This window comes from Trachurus trachurus, assembly GCF_905171665.1.
Source record: "Trachurus trachurus genome assembly, chromosome: 24".
NCBI classification, from domain to species: Eukaryota; Metazoa; Chordata; class Actinopteri; order Carangiformes; family Carangidae; genus Trachurus; species Trachurus trachurus.
The window spans coordinates 21,358,359-21,379,237 of record NC_139910.1 but is presented as its reverse complement, the minus strand read 5'-3'; the positions used below and the strand labels follow the sequence as shown (position 1 = coordinate 21,379,237).

General features: G+C 40.4%; 1 protein-coding gene across 1 annotated transcript; it reads right to left on the bottom strand.

The window, feature by feature from the left end:
- Positions 1 to 633: 633 nt before the first annotated feature.
- Positions 634 to 19,941, bottom strand: stum (stum, mechanosensory transduction mediator homolog). Its single transcript, XM_084000371.1, has 3 exons — positions 19,046 to 19,941; positions 7,006 to 7,204; positions 634 to 3,369 (listed from the first exon to the last, which is right to left on the bottom strand). The coding sequence occupies exons 1-3, from the start codon at positions 19,254 to 19,256 to the stop codon at positions 3,342 to 3,344; spliced, it is 438 nt and encodes a 145-aa protein (XP_083856497.1). The 5' UTR covers positions 19,257 to 19,941; the 3' UTR covers positions 634 to 3,341.
- Positions 19,942 to 20,879: the final 938 nt, after the last annotated feature.

The window sequence follows — 20,879 nt, the reverse complement described above, 5'->3', positions numbered from 1 at the left end:
ATTTTCATTTAGTGTTCTAGTAATTGTTTGGCACTTAACAAGCTGATGCTAATGGAAGTTTAGCTTGTTTTTTTAATGGGACATTGAGAGTTTGACCAATCAACTGCCCTGAAAAACTAAGGGATCAACTGTTGTATCTCATCTTTGGGCAACAAGAACGTGACAAACGTAATTGCGGCATTTGTCAGAACATTTCATCAAAAACACAAATGTCAACTTTATAGTGACAGAAGGGAGAAGGGAGTTCCCTGGGGAACATGGCAGTTCATTCAGCAGTTGTTGAGGAAGTCATGACCAAGGTGGAGCAGTTGTTAGACAGTCACATTGCTAAACATTAAAACACAAGTCGAGAGAAGAAAAAGTGCTCTCCATGCTCACTTAAGAGTTCTATTTCCTGTTTGAGAAGTCTGAAAAGTTAACTGTATTAAAAAAAAGAAAATAATTTAGAGCAAACTCTGCAGCCAAAGAAAACATCCAAAGTGTCAAATACAGTTTTCTGTTACAAGCTCTGCCATATTCAGATAGGCATGTTTATTCATGAGTCAGATAGGAATGGACACATTTCATCATTTATTTACATAAAAATGTGCACATTCTGTTTCATTGAGCAGGGTTCTAAATCTGCTGTTCTAGTTCAGAAGCTGGGAAGATCTCCGGTGTGAGTGTGCAAAGTTGTTGTGAAACAGAGGCACATTCTTTGAAAAAGAAAAAGAAAAAATAGACTAATACTGAATCACATTATAGCCTCAAAAACATTCAACACTCAATCACAAGTATTCAGCAAAAAAAACTTTTTTTAATAGCAAGATTTCATGTCTGTCACCTTGGGCTTAAAATAAAAACAATATTGCAAAGTCACAGAATAAAGCTACAATCTTAAACAAGTTAAGTTAGTCTGTGTGGTGTATCTCTGTACAGTCGTTTTACACCAAAGATATGCATGCAGAAAACTGTACATGGCAGTATGTTCATTCTACAATTGAAAAGCAAACACAACACTATCATCATTGAAAAAAATACAAAAAAACATTTCAGAAACAGAATCCATGAAAGGTTGATTATTATGTCACCTATCCAAATAACAATTATTTTAGGTCTATAAAGAAACTCCAGCACCACTGCTACAGAAACACTTTAGGGAGAACATTTCTCATTTGTAAGGCATAAAATATCATCATCATCATCTCTCTCACACACACAAACTATACAACATATACACAGTCAAAACAGAAAGTCATCAGTGTTGTCTTTCAAAAATCCAAAATACAGCAGTACTCTGAAAAAGGCATTTGGCTAAGATAACAAATTAAATCAAAGAGATACATCAAAGTCAAATGAATGGGAGGGAGGGATATCACAGCATGATCTTTGTAGAGGCACACACACTGTTTGGATTTCACTTTGAACGATTTTATCTCAACTTTTACCCACAAAATGCTGTACTACATTTTCACAAAAGCTGTAATAATAAGAGTTTCTCCACGAGTGACTGAGCCGAGCATTGATTACCTTTGAATACACTGGCAGTAATTTTGATTTACTGCTTTGCATCAGTTTTTTGGCTCAAGTTACCTGGTTTGATTCTTTTAATCTAAGGCTGTTTGACTTTTGATACTCTTGGATATTTGTCAGGGAAATAAGCCAATACAAGCCAATGTGGTATCAAGGGAAAAGCCTTTTTTGGACACTTGTAACACAGGCAGTGTGTTAAATATCACACTTTTATGAGTTTAGAACCTACATACTGTATCCTTCCATATAGTAATACTGAGTTCACACCACATACAGCTTAGTATTCCCCACTCACATTGCACGCAAGTCACACACACAAACACCCACATACAGTAGATAATGTACACATTTTGGTTTTGTACTTTGAATCTTATGTTAATATTTCTACTGGAGTTGCTTATGGAAGCTGTTTACTCACAGTGACTCTTGTCTATCAGTGGAAATGTGCCAAAACTGGCTATTCAAGCACGACCCCCCCCCCAGTCACACCCTCTGTAATGTGACTGTAGCTGAGTCTTTCTGTTGTAATGTGACAGACAGGGTGGTGACTGAAATTCGCTAGTGAGGCCTGTAATGAGAGCTGATATTTTGAAACCTGCAATTTAGATACAACACGGATAATGTGAGATATTCTTTTGACACTGATTTACACATTTAAGAGGTACGACAGTTCAAATCTGATAATTATCGGGAAGGATGAGTCATTTTTACACACAGTCCTGACATTTCAGGATACCATGCAATGAGTGGCCCACTGTGAGATGTGGCAAAAATGATCTTGCTATTAAACACTGTGTTGTGCCAACACTCAAACTAATGGTAGGGTTGCTAACACCTTCATATAATCAAAATACTATAATTTAGACTGTATACACTGAATATGAAGTGTCAGAGACATGTTTAGTTTGATAACACATCTGTTCCACACTCGTTGCTTGAAGAACGGTTGATTCTGAACTTTTTATGAACCTTATAGTGCAAAACTGGCTGTTTACAAGGAAACACTGTTTTCCTCACAATTTCGAGAAGACTGAATGTGATTAAGAATGAAAACCTCAAACCCATTTAAGTTATATATACTGTACCTTACCTTTTCAGAGCAGCAAAATGTAGCTAATGCTAAAGTCAGTTTTTGAAACAGTAAAACTCACTGATGAACATCTAACACTGAAATGAACCGCTTTAAGCAGAGAGGCCAGTTCACAGGCAGTGGGAACTCAATCATTGTTTTATGCCCAAGGATATGTAATTCATCACTGAGCTAAATACATCTGTTACAGCAGCTTTGCTATGGATAGAATTTGTCTTTTTTATGTTATTTTTTCATTTTCTACAACTGGATTCTGGCAAAATTCTCAAACCGAAAAACTAAATTATCAAATCAGTGCCTGAATTATTTCTCGTCCTCATGCTAATCAATTGTTTTGTCTTCTTCATTAATTCCATCATTTCCTGGAGGCCGAATGTTAGTGACCTGCAGTTTCTACAGATTTGTGGTTTTACTCAAATTGATCCAGTAAAAATAATCAAAAGACAGAATTTAAACATCAGGATCATTACATTAGGATCTCTCAACAACATACAAACACATTGTTTTTCTTATTCAGGTGATTTCTTGTCACTGTCTCCCGTTGTGTCTAAATGTGGTCAGTCACCAGCCAGCAATCAAATACTTGAACAAGGGGCAGTCTCTTGACTAAACCATTTTCATCTCGTCTTTGCCTCTCTCTGTTGTCAGCTACAGGTCAGCACAAAGGTAAAGGTCACCGCCAGGCGTCAGGGAAGTTAAAGTGCTCCTGATCCATCAGGAAACACATGAGCGACATCTCTCAGACATCTTGGGGAATCCCCTGGTCCCTACAGCCTGAGGAAGAGGAAGGTGAGTGTAGACAAAGGGAGGGGGATGAAAAAGATCTTTGACCACTTGTAGAAATACTACAGTTGTTGTAGGCTATCATCTGGCTTTTATGTCCAGAAATAAAATGGAATTACAAAACATTTATTTTAAACTTTTGACAGTATTTGCCCTTTTTCATTTAATTTAGTTGAACAAAGTGAAAGCAGAGAGGCTTTGTAACCACAACAGGAGCTCGGCTCCAGCATTAGGAGCTACAGCTTTAGGCTATATTAAGATAAAGTATTGTCTGGACTGGCAGCCATTACCTGAACTTCTCTAAAGTGCTAAACAGTACTGCTCTGACTTTGAGATCGATTAGAGACTCCATCAGAGATGCATAAGACACTTAATTTATTAATGAACTAACATTTCTTGAATCAGGAGAGTAACATTTCACAGTTTGTATTGCCCATGGTGATCTGAGCTGATCTTTACTAGGAGCCGCCGTGCTATTTCAAGTAAATAGACAGGTCCTGAACAGGAAGAACCTTCGATCTTTACCTCCTATTTCTAGTAGAACCACAGAGGAATGTTTTGAAGTGTTTGCTATTTTGTTAGTATCTGCATCAGCATTAGCAGTTTCAAAAACTTCCAAGAGTAATATTTATTGAGAAAGAAAAGGCACTTTTTTTAAGTTACTTTTTTCAAAACAACTCTGTGTACATGAATGAAACTCCACAGGGCACCTTTAAGCAAATGCTGCCAGTTATTCTGGAAATTTCTTACCAATTATCAAATACAGATTGCTCAGTGGTCATGAGGTCATGTAAGACTGTGTGACACAAGCTCTGAGAGAAGTTAGGGAGCTAGTCAGTTTACCTTCATTTTTTTTTCTTCAAACAACTATTTCAAGGTCAAGAATGAACTCTGATATTTTTTCTAAGCCAGTGTGAGTCCTTGAAGAGCTTGTGAGGACCATATGATATGGTTGAAATATTGTGAACCAATAAACGGGGCACTATTTCCAAACTCAAGAATGAACTTTGATGCTTGAACTCTTTGTGGACACTGAACATACTTTGTAATTTCTTTGTACGGCTCAGATGAGAGGTCGTGAGAAACTTCTGAATAAATGTTATTTCTAAGCCTGGGAAATGTGGTTATTTGTCTTGGCAGGCTCGATATCTGTGTTAATTTTAGTCAAGCTGACATTCATCCTGTGATATGCTTCTATGTCATTCCACAGTTTTATCAACTCACTGGGAAACAGTTGATAGTGAGTGAAGTGAAAAGAAACACCTACCATCAGAGACTTTGGTTGATGAGGAAGAAGAGCAGAAGGAGGAGAGAGGAAACAAGACAGAGACAGTTAGTCATGATTTATTTTCAAGTTTCCGTGCACTCCATGTATTTGTGAAGTTGAGTAACACAAAACAACAAACTCTAGGCGCTTTCCACGTGAAAAAAACAACAACCTCCGACCGAGCACACAAACGCTGTAACACAACCCCAGTGTGTTGGATCAATTGACGGTAAGAGATGGAGACAGGAAAAGAGGGAGACGGAGCCAGTGAAGAACAAAAAGTGAAGAAGAAATTGAGGCAAAGCGGGAGACTGGGGGGTTGGGCCGAGAGTGGGAGGAATAATGTGAGAGAGAAAGAGAGGGAGCAAGATCAAATAGGAACAATCATTAGATAGAGAGAAAGGCAGGAGGAAGGCGATCAGTGGGAGGAAGATAATGCCATGATCATTAGATAGATGGAGAAAGTGAAGGAGGGGAGTTAGTAGAGATGAAGATATGGAAATAAAGAATACATTGATTATATGCAACACAAGCTTATTAGAGAGGAATAGAGAGACAGGAAGGGAAAGAGAAAATTGATAAATATGCCACATTATCAGAGTGATTCATTACGTGGAGGAGGAAAGACGGAATATCTTAATGGGAGCCTGAAGCCCAAAGACATGGATTATGGTGATGAGTAGTTAAGTAATAATTAATCTTAGCATGAAGGAGCGTGCATGACTTCAGTATGTTGATCTGACCCTCCATAGTCAATATAAAAGTACTTAATTGTTGCCCCTTTTTTAGGCTTTTAGGTTGCCTTTAACATCTAGCCAGGGACAACGGACGAAAACTAGCCTTGTTGGCTAACTCTGGCCTTTCTTTTAACTCTGTTGATTAGTGGTGCACTGTCCCTTTGAAATAAACTAATAAATGAAATGAAATGAAATATAGATATACGATACACGGCTAGCTGTGAGCGCTAACAGAAACTATAGATCCCAGCAGCAACAGTTGAATGTGACGTGTGGCCAGAGGCCTGAGAGAGAGCAGTGAATAAAAACACACCGGGGGGGCCGCTCACTCCCACACAATTACTGTACCTCACACACAGGCGCACACTCACACACAAACTCTTGCAGGCATGTGCATGTACGGATGCACACGCAGGCAGCAATTACCTCAAATACACATCCACATCCACACAGACAGATACAGACAGCGCTACGCTGATACAACGGCTGCCTCGGTGCAGCGAGAGAGTAGTGACTGTGTGTGTGTTGGCACTTGGTTATACATCAGTGCACACTACTTTATTTCTCTCTTAAATCAGATGCTTCTGAAAATATAAGCCCCTCGAAACGAATCTGTGCCACGGCTGCCAATTACCTCACACTGAACACAAGGCGACTGGCAATACTCCACGTTTTTGTTATTATCAACAAGCCTGGGAAGTGAAAAGAGCTCCTATAATAAGTTAGTCTGTCAGTGCAGTGCCTCCCAAATTCAACAGATGGTCTGTGGCACCTGAGATTTAATTATCTCATATGGTTTCCTAAATAAAGGAAAAACTGATCAAACAGGAGTAATTGCATTTGTAGAGTCTTTTTTCAGCTGCACTGAAGAATGAACCATGTATGGGTGTAAGACATGTGCCACCAACAGTGTGACTCACTGGTATGTTTTACAATTTGTCCACACACCTGAATGAAGCAGATGCTTCAGATACACTGTCTTACATGGTTCCTACGCAAGTATGGAAAGTATGGAAAAGTATGGAAACTATTGTATGGAAATATATTTATCTTGAGACTTATCTGGGTTTGGTCTTATCTGAAGTTATTTGGGTTAATTATTTTGAAGGCACTTTTGTACCTATAGCTACAATCTCCTGGAAATGATTGGTAGAAATTTAGAAAATCAATGAAAATCAATAAATAAAGTTAATTGCATAATTTATTTACATGATACATGTCAAATTACGCAAATCTCACAAATTAGATTTTTTTTTTTTTTAAACCAAGAAGTCTGGAAATTAGGGTCTGAAAAAGTATCAAATTTTGACATTTCAAATGTGTATGAACTCTGGTCTTACTACTACTTACAGCCTGCAATCTTTAGTAGCACTTTTGACTGTAACTTATAGGCTAAAGGTCTACAACAGAGAAATAATGATGTTTGATCTCAACACCTGAAAATTTTATTTTTTGTTAGACACTAGTGTTTTACTTCTGTTCTCACGCAGTCAAAATGTTGTGAATTGTTTGGATGGAGTTCAGATGCTTTCCTCCTGCATGGTACTGTACATGTGAGACGGACAAAAGATAGAGGAGTGAGATAAAAGGTGAAGAGAGGAGAGAACGATAAACACACAGAGAGCCACTGACTTGCGAGGATGACCATGTCCATTCCCCAGAAGATGCTCATGATCCATCCCACCATGATAACGGCCGTCAGGATCTGGATCAGAGCTGCTGCCACGTTGAGCCAGAACACGCAGCACACGCCTCGCTGGGAGATGAGCTCGCTGCGAGCTCCACACAGCACCGTGAACGCTGAGATGAAGGTTCCTGTGGGGACAAACCCAGAGAGACGTCTCGTTACAGTTCAAAGTTGTTGTTTTTGCATCGGCACATTTGTCTCCATGATGTGTTTAGCTAAAAATGATTGAATGAAAAGACTTTAAAGGAGATCTCCACTTTGCTTCACTTCCACTGACATATACCAGACAAAGACTGCAGACTTTCCAATTAAATAAACTAGAAGAGACGTGTGCTGTCTACTGTGGAAATGAAACAGTGCAGCTAATTCACAGTAGCGCTTACTTATGCCATACACACTCCCCATGACTGCTAACAATGCTTAGCAGGTCTTTTTTTATTAGCATATTAGCATGGCAGCATTTGCTAAATAGTATGAATGAAGTGCATTTAGTGAGAGAATGTGATAAGTAATGCATCTGTACCAAGTAGGTTTCAAATCAGGGGATAAGCAGAGTTGTAAAACTTTGTGGGCCTTGAATGTTGGTAATGATATTTCATATTTTTACTTCATCTAATAGTTGTGGAGATTTATCCATTAGGTCCTCCATCTTAAATGGATAGTTCAACATTTTGGCAAATTTGCCTATTGCCATAATCCCTATAGTCTTAGGAGTATAGGTTCATTACCTTTTATTGTTGGTGCAAGATGTTTTTAGATTGGCGGGGCAGAGACGCGAGCTGGTCAGCTAACAACATTTTACATGGTTATTTCATAGCGTGGTGAATGTGCAGGTCACAACTTGTCCACAAGAATGTTTTGGAGTTGTTGGATTGTGTATTTGATGAGTTTGACGAGGGAAAGGCGAAAGTACCATTTGCCTCCGTTAGCTGAGCAGCTTGTGTCTCTGCCTCGCCGATCCAAAAACAGCTTGCAGTAGGATCATACTGTATTATACAGTCCTGTGGACATGTGTAGACTGAAAACACTCAATAGAGTCTTATCTCACTCTGGCCACTCTGGAGTAAGTGAGTCAGTATTAAAGAGGCCACTCTTCGTGAGTATCTGGCTGCAATGATCTACGCCTTGGAAAGGAGTAGAGGGAAAAGCAAGAGGGATGCTCACTTCCACTGCTACGAAGCTGAAACAGGATTATCTCTGTGCACAATCCTTGTCTGCCCGGATGCAATCCAATATCACCTCTCATCCTGTTATTTGGAGACCTGCAACTTCCCAGAACCTGTTCATTGTACAGTCCATCCACTGTGTGTGTGCGCGCGAGTGTCAAACAGAGGCAAGTGTAAACCTCAGTGCACACAAATCAGATTATTTCATCACAGAATGTTTCCATAACAACATCCCCTCAGGGAAAGGACACACACACACACACACACACACACACACACACACACACACACACACACACACACACACACACACACACACACACACACTGTATAAACTATGATTTTACAAAGTGTGTGTCTCGGGTCTACCTCTTACTATCAGTTCCATATTTATATTTGCCTAGCTAGCTGTCATTGTAACTTCCTACAGTGTTCTTATTGTTTATTTTTATGAATGACCTACAATTTTTATTTTGAATTATAACAGTTCTAGAAATAGTGACTTCCTCAATGTCCTGTTCCCACTCTTACGTAAATGCAAGTGGGTCCAACCAAAACAGAAAGTGTTTTTCTTATAACACAGAATAGTTCATTTATATTATCACGCAAAAGCAAAATTCTTACATGGAAATCATTGGCATCACACTTTAGAGAATTAATTAATAAAGGGAATTTCTGCATCTTAAGACTCTTACTCTTCAATATTATATGACATTGATCAGAAGATGCTTCTGATTTCATCCTGCATAATTTATCCACTGGCCATAGGATTTGTTCAGTTTTTAATTCTTAACATTTATGAGACACAGCGGTTTAAATCCACACTATTTTATTTTTCACTATTTTATTTCCTTAGTATCCATGAAATGTTACTGAGTGTGAAATATCTTTTGTAAAATGTTCTGAATGTGAGTTTTTTTGTCTTACTGTTTGATTCATTGAGGTTAAGAAATGTTTTCATTTATACAAAACCGACCTCTGGAATTATTCAGAGAATCATCTAATGCTCAGACTCTCTCTTCACAGGGTTTTGTGCACCTTTTCATAGATCCTCAAGTGGATGCTGTGAAGGCGACACAAGAAATGCCTGGTGGGCGTTGTGCATCATGGCCTTGGCCCTTCTCTTTCTGCAAGATCCTTTTCTTGTCACATTGGAGGAATTCAAATAACAGTCCAAGCCAAGCAGGTTGGGGGAGGAATAAACCAGAACGGCCAGACTGCCAGCTGCATTGCTTTTCTTGGGAGCAAGGAAAAGCCAAAGTATGTAGAAGTTATCACTTTTTCTCTCTCAGCCTGTTCCTCTGTTTTCCTCTATATCCACTTCACCTGTTCCTACTTGTCTCTTTCTAATTAGTTACAATTAGCAGGCAACTTGAGGACTCAAAGCACTGCCATAACGACTTTCTACAAACACAGACATACCAGATATGCTCGGTGTGTCCCACAATGCTTGTCAAATCTGAATGAACACCATAATATTTACTTTCACATGGCCTACACTGGCCTTATCTGGAATGGTTTCCAGAAGGCACAATCCCAGAATAGTAAGCAGCCACAGAAAAGAAGAAGAAAAAAACCTACCACCAGTTTATATGTGGAGAAAGATGAATTAGATATTTTATTTTTCTTTCAAGCTTTAAACTGATGCTCATTTCAAACCTCTTGCAGAAAGAGCAGCAGTGGGATAAGATGAGCCTCCACCCAGAGCTGGTCTTTGTCTGATCAGACCATATCTGCTGAGAGAAATGTTCAGGTCGCAGAGGCCACGCCCACCAGCAGATGCTCTGGCTGCTGGTGGAGCTGCCCACCTCCAGACATGAGCCATGACTGACAGCAAGCTGGTGGCCGATTGGTTATAATACATCATCCATCTGAGTTTCTGGCATGAAAACAGGATCTATACAGTCTGGTGGTGTCTCCCAGCTGGTCACATAATCAACATCTACATTAGAGCTGCTGCAAGTAACAGTTATTTTCATAATGATTAATCTGCTGGTTACTTGGTGAGAGGCAATGGAGGCCAAAACTGGCTTCTTCAAATTGCTTGTTTTTCTTACCCACCGTCCAAAAAACACACACACAACTACAGTACAGCTATTCAAGAAATGTGGCAAATGTTCATAATGTTGAGAAAGTTAAGCCAAGGAAATCTTTTTCTCTTTATAAATCCCTTAAATGGCAATATCTGATAATTTGGCTGATTGAATGCAGCAGAAACAAACTGCAAACATTGACATCATTATTGACATATATTATTAGCTCAGTTGTCATGGCCAGTATATGTTAGCAAACAGTTTCTTACAGTATAAACATGTGAAGTTGTGTTTCCTGCCACTTGACTCTAGCTGTGTTTACATGACCTTTCCTTAGCTGCTAAATGCTTCACTATATTCACCACCCACTTACTAATTCTAGGTCTTTGCCTTTCGGCGCTCGGCAGATATCTAGTCTACAAAACCTTTCTAGCCGAAGAGGGCTTTTATCTGTGGCACAAACTAACACGCAGAATGAAAACACTAAGGCTGCGGGTCATCAAACCAAATCAATGAACTGAAAGATGCTGAAGCCCTTTAGAGAGCTGAGGGGAACTGCAGCGTTGGGTGATAATTCTCTGTGCTTTCATAACCAAGAATCATGCATGTTTATATTTTTAAAAATCATTAAGATCAAATGTAGTACTGTTCGATTTATTTTTGCCATTACTTGCAGCCTGGGCATCAGATTTCTGTGCTGTTATTGTCTCTTTGTCTGGTGAACAGCAGAACTTGCAATCTTTCAATAGTGTAAGAGTCATTCTACACCATTGGCAACATCATAACTGATATAATTGATTCCACAGTTTGCAGCAGCTGACCTCCTGCTGCCTTTCAAGCTACCCTAACTGCTTCTAACTAAAAGGCCAATGATCAAGGGATTAGCTTTCTGTGGATGGATGTGTGGAGATGATTCAAAAAAAGCTGAAACTATATATATTTGTGTGTGTGTGCGTGTGCGTGTGTGTGTGTGTGTGTGCTCAACTGCAGTGATAAGGAGTTAATAAATCTTTTATAAATCTTTAAGCCCCTTCTCTTACTGATTCCTTGACGTGAGAAGCTTTGGGAACTGTGTGTGCACGTGTGTGTATGTGTGTTTGCCTATGTGTCTTTGCCTAGATATTACCAAGACTAATGACTATAATTACACAGAGAACTCTACAGAGCACCCACTGGCAGTGTGGGAGGTTAATGATGGAGTGTAAGCATGTCAAAGACAGATAGAGAAGAGGAGAAACGGGAGAGATAAAGAGAAGAAAAAAGACAGAGGAAAGAAGAAGAGAAAGAAGGGGAACAATTTAAGGAGGAGCACAGGTGTGATTATAAAGAAATCCCAAACCATGTTATTGAATATGACTCAATCTATTTCATACACTGTGCACTGAAAAAGGCAGATTTTCTGAGCATCACTCTGTTTGTGCCCAGAACATGAGATTTACAGACTTCCTCTGACTGAGTCGGCTGCTCAAGAGCCAAGAAAAATTATTTACCAATACATGTCTCAGCACACTGATATTTAACTGTATGGTGCCTGATCAGTTAATCAGAAAAAGATTAATTTATATACAGGTCAAATATACTGTATGGCCAATCTCTGTGATTAAAACTTCCTATTAGCATTCATGTACAAAAACAACATCAGGAGCCTTGGCAAATATTACAGAACAAACATTAGAGCATCTGGCATCACACAGGAATGCTTGTGCATGATTACATCCCTCTGAAACATTTGTCAGCAGCAGCAGTTTAATGAACATAATGTTCTTCTTTTGCCATTTATCGCTCTGACAAGCATTCACTCGAATTCTAAGTGTCATTATTCAGTGTAGTATGTGAGTGATGGTTACCAGAGTACCATAAAACAAGTGTAAGTAAGAGTCATGCTTTTTCCAAATCCATCACACCCTAACCCAACCACTGAACATGTTTCATACAATGTCTATGAACCCACAACTAAACCAACTCTAAATGCTCTGACATGCAGCTCAACCATTGTTAAGTTAATTAGGAGGACAAACAAAAATGTCCTTCTTTTAGACTAGAGCTACTGCCTAATCTCATAATGATGGAAGTCCCAAAGCTCTCTCTCGCACGCACACACACACACACACATATACTGTACTGTACATCCAGGGGCAGAATGTCAACATGACCCCGTGCACTGATGCAGTGTCTCAAATATCTTTACCATCAATCACGCACACGCGCGTGCGGGCACACACACACGTGACCTCTCCCTCCCACACACTCACACTGAGGGCAGAATCATATATTGAGCTCTGTGTGAAACTCTCTCCCTTTCCATTCCTCTTATGGCAAAGATCACCTCACAGCTCGTGAGCTGTAGCTTCCTTCACAATGAGTATGTGTAATTATTTACAAGGCGACAGCTCATTAATCAGTTCACACTGCTCTGACTAACAGCTTCTGTGGTCCTCACCAATTGATTTTTTTACTCACTCTTCATTGCAGGGACAATCTACGGCTCTGGCAACATAATGTCAGTCAGGATTAATGCGCAGTTAACAACAAGCGCACCCAAGAGAGGGAGTTTGTCACTTTGAATTTCCCAACTTGATGTAGAGCTCTGGATATGGAAACGGTTCAGTTAGGAAAGCATCTCAACTTGAGTATCACCAGTCAACATTTGTTTATTTAAATCATAATCTTTTCCTAACGCCATGCTAATTTTCAGCCAAGACCTATGTATGTGTCCATAGTGGTTAATGTGCTGACCAGTCGAAGTACCATATTTGTGGTTTTCTAACTTTTATAAACGTAATTTAAGTTTAGGACGGAAGAACACATGCTGTATTGTTCAAAAGCCTAAAATAAATATTCAAGTTTTATTTTTTTTACTAAATCAATGCTCCATAATACGTCAGACCAGTTAAAGTTAATAGTGCGTAACTTCTGTTGACCCCCAGAGGAATTATCCGTAATAACAAGAACACTAACGGCTCTGGCAGTGTAGGCTGCGCTCACACAAACATACACCAATGCAGGATGTTGTGTTTTTGCTGCTCTTGCTATAGCTACTTCACAGAGGATTTACTGCAGGACCAACGGTTGTCAACAGTTACAGAACGCACAGTGCACATACTGATGTGCACATCTAAACAATCAACAATCAGACTACAAGTCACAAGGGTAGAACTCCACACCAATAGTCAGATAGTTCGTACACAGCAGGCGCTAGCAGGTGAAGGATAATCATATACTGCAGCAGCTGAATGTGGCTGAAGCTGCTGTGACACAGATCTGAGTGCAGCCTCCGGCCGGCGGGGAGGATCACCTGCTGTTGGTGAATGTGGCTGTGGCTAAGGCTGCGGTCACAAATATTCCTGTAATTCCACACTTTGGCTTCGCATGGAGTCACCAAAGGGTCGGCTCTCTCCAGTCATTAGCTCTATGTGTGGTGGGCAGTGAGTGGAAACTACCACGATGTCCCGCCACCATGATTAACGATGTTCACAGCCAGGCCACCTCACCATAGCTTACCAGCTAGTGAGTCAAGGATACTCTACTGCTAATAATGGAGTTAACTGGTTGGCTTATGTTCAGGAGCAGGGCCAGGCTTCAACCACACCTCTAGTCACCAGTCAAGCCTACATAGTATACCTCTGTTTGCTTCGATCCACCCTCCCCTTCTTCCCTTTATCCAGGCAGCTTCTAACCACATCCCTCTATCCAATCATCCCTACTTCCATCCCTCCATCCTTCCCTCACTTCCCTCATCCCTCTATTCAAACCAGCGCTCTGATGGCGATGATGGCGATGACGACACAGTAGAACGATCCTGCCATAGGAGGCTGTCCATTAGTTAGGCCCACTTAACCAAAAGTCTCTTGAAATATCAAACAAAGAGAACTATGGACTAGTTTGAATAGCCAAAATACAGAAGTTATCATGACGTGAACCGTATGTTGCGGTAAAAAAAAAAAAAAGACAGTTGATTCGGTGGAAATTCGGCTTTACGGGCGGGGGCAGGCCCCCACGGTATGTGGGGGTATTTACGGCACAGATAACAACATCCTCTGACCTTAGAGCCTCACATCCACTGAGGAAAAACTCCCAGAAACCCTTTTAACAGGAAAAAATTGGAGAAACCTCAGGGTGAGCAACAGAGGAGGGATTCCTCACCCTGGACGGACAGATGAGCAATAGATGTTGTTACAGACAAGAAAACAGTTTATAACACAGAATGTGGGAGACATGGAAATGTCAAACAAGAGCTGATGAAGGAGGCAGCTTGAGAGCCAGGTTTATATGAGAACATGAACACAGCGGTTCTTCACATTATGTTGAGTAGCTCTCCACAGCCTAATGTCATCCATGTTGTTGACAAGGGGGTGAACTGAACATTTGCTGCTGCCATGAGTGGCATTGTTAGCTTGTGTAGATTAGCATGTAGCCTATACACCTCCTCCCTTGCCCCACTCAGGTGATCTGTTACCAGTGGCATGCACAGACTTTTTGAAGGGCAGGGGCGAAAAGAAAAAAAAAGGGCAAATACAGCGCGTCCTCACCAATGAAGAGGGCACTTCAGCACGCATTTTGGCTAATAAAAAAGTTATGCACCACAGCTTTAACCAGCCTAACTTAGAATGTGACAAAACTAAAGATACAAAATTGCGTAATATTCGGCAGCGAAGATCAGAAAAATCCTCACTCACTCACTCACTCACTCACACAAAATATTATGTTGCATTTTTCGCTGCATAACATTTGAACATAACATAACTCTTGACGAAAAAACAAACCCTTATTTGTGAATATTGCACGAAAGATACGTCCCTGATGTGTTAACAGTCGGCTATAATAGGTCAGTGGAATAATGTGTTAACAGCAAATCAAATGTTTTTTAATGTGTTTTCTTTCATCATCTATGCTGCATGTGCAAATAGCATTCTGTTTTAACATAGTCTCCTCGTCCTCTCGTCCCTCTGCTGTGGTTGTTACAGGGTCCTGGGTCATGGGTTGGAACCATTGACTGTATCATGCAACTTTCCTATCAGGAACAAGTTTAGAAGGAAAAAGATCACTGAAGGAAGGTTTCATAATTTATCTTTGCAATAGTCTTATTTGTTAGTTTCAAACCCCATGTCATGTTATCGGGGTTATAAAAAGATACTTTCATATAGGTGGTAATCATGTTTTAGCTGTTAGCCACAGCGACAAGGTTTGTTGTAACAACAACAATAACACACAGACTGACACACAAAGACACACAAACATACTATTACTGTAGGGCAGCCTGAATCAAGTCCTCACTTTCTACTCCTGGTTTGCATGCTAACTTCAGTTGGTGATTGAGAAGAGTTACCATCACACTCCACCTCTGGGATGAGTAGGGGAGAGTGGGGTAAGATGAGACGCAGGAAAATGAGAAAAATTGAGCATGTGACCAAATATTTAGGCATCATTTCATGGAGTCTGTGAAGGTTAGGACCACATGGGTAGAGTGGTTTGACGTTTGGTAATCACAGAACTCCCCAAACCTCATGAGTTTGATGATGGCTCAGTAGGAGGTCACAGCAGTTTGTGTTCACCTGCAACCTGGACTATTGAGTAAAGGGGGAGGTGGGAGATGGATGGAAGGGAAGGAGGGGGGTGGCTAACTTACCCCGCTCCTATATGCGTACATATACTACATGGGCTAAGTTGAGCCACAAGACCCCTTTTTTTGGACATATTTTCAAAACAGAATGTTTACACTCATTCTGTTTGTTTGTGGTGATGCACAACGTCCTGAAATACGCAGATAATTAGTTAGCAACAAAACTATATGTCTTGATGTAGTGATCCTGAATATGAACAGTGACTCATCCTACCCCACTCTCTCCTAAAGGAATGACATAAAATGCTGAACTCTCAACCTCTTTTCTTGCCTGTCAAGTCAAAAGCTGATAAAGCTAAGTTCTGCTTAGCAAAACGTACAAACAGATTGAATAAGTAGCCTAGTTATTTTAAGCCAAACCAAGATGTTATGCTAACCTGAAGTCATTTTGGAATGTAAACCAAACCTCAGCTTAACATTTGAGGATGAGAACATAGTTTTATTTCACAATGAAAGGCAAAGTTGCCCTGTGGATGGTGACTGGCGTCAAATCATGTAGGCCTACTTTGAATATACTACACAAAGGAACAAAAGATAAATTCTCCACAATTTGAAACGTGAATGATATATTACACACACTGTCATCTTCAGAAAATGTTTTGAAAGCCTAGTATTTCCATTTTAATGAGTTTTTATGTTTTACGGATGCAGTCACTGTTGCTCTGCACATGTTGCATAAAGCAATACCAAGGAACCAGGTGCGATCTGTTGTGCTATAAAAGTGTCCAACATTATTTGTCACCCAGCGCATACTCTTCGTCTGTGTGCAGGTTTGTGTGTGTGTTTATTCATACACCTTCGTGTCTGCATGTCTGCAGGATATGTTGTTGTGCTCTGACAAGAGCCAGAGCCATATCCCACCGTATCCCGCATGCATTGTGTTCATTTCAGTCAGTGTTGTCATGGCAACTGGCCGCAGCTATTCAATGAAATGTCAAGGCATTCAGACAAACCTACACACAATTTACACACACACACACACTTAGATGAGCAATTGTGCTTTTCATACATGTTTGGGGCAATATTAGACGGGGAAACATTTCAGCCAAAAGGAGGGAAGTAACTAGGTGTTTTGGGTCTTTGTGTTTGCTGACCCAGTGTTATTGCACAGCTCTTTGTGGCATTTACAAAAGCAGTTAAAAATTCAACATTTATTGTGAAATGTTGCAGCAAATAAAAGGGATGGATGTGTGTGAAGGTTAGAGAAAGAAAAAAGGTTGAATCAGAGAAAAGATCAGAGACTTTGTAAATCTCCTTCAACAGTGAAAGCTAACAGAGAAAGCACACAAAAAGAGAGAGAAAGGGAGAGAGAGTGTGTCAAGGGACAAAGCGAAGAAAAGAGGATAGGCACACACACAAACACACACACACACACACACACACAATGACTCCCTGGAGAGTAATGAATGACAGATCAGAGTCGAAGGACATAGAGGACACGTTATGGGTTATTTGGCGATGGACTGGGTGTCAGTGATTGCTATGGAGACGTGAACCTCATGTCTGAAAAACATCTGAGTTTGTTGATTGCAGTTTTCTGCACGACACAATCGACACGTCATAAACGGCTACATGTTCTTCTTCTGTGTGTTTGTGTTTCAATAAGTGTGATTGTGTGAATAAGATCCGGCAACAGTGAACAGAGAGTCTTAAGCTACCAGATGTTACATAATCTTACTATAGACACATGCACACGCATCCAGCCAGGAGGAAAAACAAACAGTAGGACAGATGGAGGAGACATCCTAAAAATAGATCATGATTTGAATCTGGATGTGAATCTACACTAAAATACACACAGTGACCCTCAGATGGATTTTTATAACTAAAGTCTTACATTATTAGGGTTTACACATGGAGCACTGAGCACACAGTGAGCACACAGTGAGCCAGAGCCATTTGAACTCATCATGCTGCTCCAATAACACAATAAGTCAAATAGCACTGAATCTTGTAGGGTGTTTATAGTTGTGCGCTGTGTCCAAGAGTCCTGGCAATTCATTTTATGTTATGTAAATGTTGTGACTCAAAGCTAGGAGTGTAACTTCTTTCACAGTGGTATTAATTTGAGTTTTATGCAATCATAAAATTCAGTTAATGTCTGAATGGCTACATGGCTACATACATACAGGTGTATCTGGATGCTGTTATTTCCATATTGTGATCTTGTGCATTTGTAGAGATATCTTCTTAAATCAACCTGTGTCTTTACAGAGTGGATGATCTCCAATTACTCATTTTGTATCCTAGAAAGCTGCCACCAGAAACAGAAATAAGATTCTTAGGTATCATTTCACAGGCTGGACAGGACAGGATATTGCATCGGTGCCCTGGACAATAAACTACAAGTTGCCAAGTTTACAACATCAAACAACAATGTCAGGTTTTCCTCCTATAATAATGAGCCTACCCACAGCGATGATGTCTCTGCCTGCTGTGATAATGCTGCCGCCCATTATCATGACACCTGCGAGAGGTGTTTATTCCCAAAGTGATGACATTTCTACCTGCTGTGGTGGCATCCAGACACCGCATTTACTGTGCATTAACACCTGCCAGACTGAGGCCACACGTTATTTACAGCTCGATGCTCTCATCTTAACACTTATGGGGTATCTCACTATCTCCCTCACCCCTTGTTTCACACATGGAGCCACACACAGACACACACACACAGGCAGATTCACAGTGTCCTCTGCATGAAATGTTACCAGTTTTCTCAAGGATGAGTTAAAAAAAACAGCTTTTAGCAGCCTAAGCTTTTTCTTTTTTCTTTTTACCATACTAATTTTAACTTCTCAGTCATAAACTTTCCACTTTTCATTCCTCTATGTTTTTTTCTTCTTGTTTGTTAACCTTGTTGTTTGCTGGTTTGCCTGCTTGCACCATGTCTATAAACTCCTCACGTCCATGTGGGTATTCAAGTTTCATGACCACTCAGTGTCTCATTTCACTGTTTCAGCATTGCATGTTTACTTTCTCTCACAGTTGCTACTTTGCAAACTTATTTTTCTTTCTTTTTACACAGAGGAACGGACATAAAGGCTGAGAAGTTACAAATGAGGAGAAGGAGACAGATGGTCCCTCTCTTATGCAAACAGGATGAATTCTACACATGGAGAGAAGAAGAAAGCCTGATTGTCAACTTACCGAGTCCAGGTATGAAGGTGTTCAGAAACAGGCAGATAACAGCCAGAGGGAAAGGCATTGTGGGTATCGCAGCCCGCAGAGGTCCCTTCTTCTCCCTGACCTCTACTACCACTCCTCCGCCAGCTATAGGGGCCCCGGCCATAGCTTTGGCCCCTAGATTGTCCCCTGTCTTAACACGTCCCTGCTCTGTTCCTCCTGCTTTCTGTGCCATCCCTCTGTTCTGTGAATAAAGACTAAAACTAGCTGCTGATAAATGAGGCTGCTTTCCTCCCTCTGGGTTCAGACTGTTAGTGACTCAGCTCAAGGCAAATAGTAATTGATTGTATTGATTGAATTCAGTAAAACATTAGCCTCACCAGTTACCACCTATGTCACATTAATAAATAAAAAACAGCGTAAGCAGTTGTTTAACAGCAGTTTCAGTCTGTTGTTAAATGGTAAAAAAACAAAAAAAACAATCGAAGAACAATCAGAAATGATCCAATCTATTCTGGAGGAGTTTTCCAAAAGTCAATTTTTTTTAAAGGATTATTCAAGTAAATCTCAGTCCACACTAGGGAGCTGTTGTCCTCTAAATTCCTCTGGAGAAGTCACCTCATACTTAAAGCTGTCAGAGTCCCAGCAAGAAAGAGTGTGAAGTCAAGCAAGACTTTTCTCATCCAGACTGTTGACTTGTCCTTATTCTGTCCCTTCAAGTGACCGCACTGGCTCCTCAGATGTCACTGGGGTCGGACATTTGTCTCCAACATCCTCTTCAGAGATGCTGCATCAGTTCCTCCTTAAAGTTGTCTTTGGAAAAATCCTCAAAAGTGTGCAGCACTTTTCTTTCTTTCTTTCTTTCTTTCTTTCTTTCTTTCTTTCTTTCTTTCTTTCTTTCTTTCTTTCTTTCTTTCTTTCTTTCTTTCCCTCTCTTTCACTCTCTCTCTCTCTCTCCGTAAAATCACAGTCAACCCACACACCTCTCCAAGACAGACGAGAAACTACAGCCCCCCTTTTCTACTAGGTCCTCTCTCGCTCTCTCTTTCTGTCTCTCCCCCTCCATGCGCTCCCCATCCTCTCCCTGAATTTAAAGGAACAGTGCGCCAATCTAACCTTACAGCTCAATGAGATCATATTCAACAAGCTATGATTCGGTGCATCAGTCAAAGCTAATGCACTGGCTGACTAAATGCATTAAAGTCTCATTAACAATAGTGAGTAGGACGAACATATAAACTTAATGCTAATAGGTTATAATGCTGTCTGTGCACATTCATTTCAACTCTTTCATACAGTTAGAAGAGATTTACAGTAAGTTCACAGCTGAGAAGAGATACAGAGGAACAGATTTGAAAAAAAAAACTGAGGAGGAGAGAGTGGTAAATGGAAGCTGGGACAAAGTGAATGAGGGATGAAAGAGGATAAAGGGTGTAGTGGAAGGAGGGCTGGATGATGATGGTGGTGGTGGGTAGGGGGTTGACAAAATGACTGGACAGTCAGTGTCAATATCTCAGTAATTATTCATGCAACTCCCTAAAGAGCAGACATACCCCTCCTCTCCTCCTCCTCTATCCTCTTTTTCTTCTTTACCTCCTCTCGAAGTGTTTAAACACAAGCCACAGTGGAAATGAATGCAACCCTAAATTATTCTCAGCCTTTGTGCTCTCTCTCTCTCTCTCTCTCTCTCTCTCTCTCTCTCTCTCTCTCTCTCTCTCTCTCTCTCTCTCTCTCTCTCTCTCTCTCTCTCTCTCTCTCCCTCTCTGTCTCATCTTCTTCTCTTTCCTGCTCTCTCTCATCTCTATTTGGTCTCCTAGCAACCTAGAAAGCTGTAGGTAATTATACAGAAGATATTGAT

What these genes read in the sequence shown, in the direction of transcription:
- stum (XM_084000371.1), bottom strand. Translation starts at nt 19,256, where the DNA reads ATGGCACAGAAAGCAGGAGGAACAGAGCAGGGACGTGTTAAGACAGGG. An exon ending in CACCTTCATACCTGGACTCG is followed by an intron (nt 7,205 to 19,045) that starts GTAAGTTGACAA and finishes TTGTCCCCACAG; the next exon opens with GAACCTTCATCTCAGCGTTC. An exon ending in GCAAGTCAGTGGCTCTCTGT is followed by an intron (nt 3,370 to 7,005) that starts GTGTTTATCGTT and finishes CTCAGGCTGTAG; the next exon opens with GGACCAGGGGATTCCCCAAG.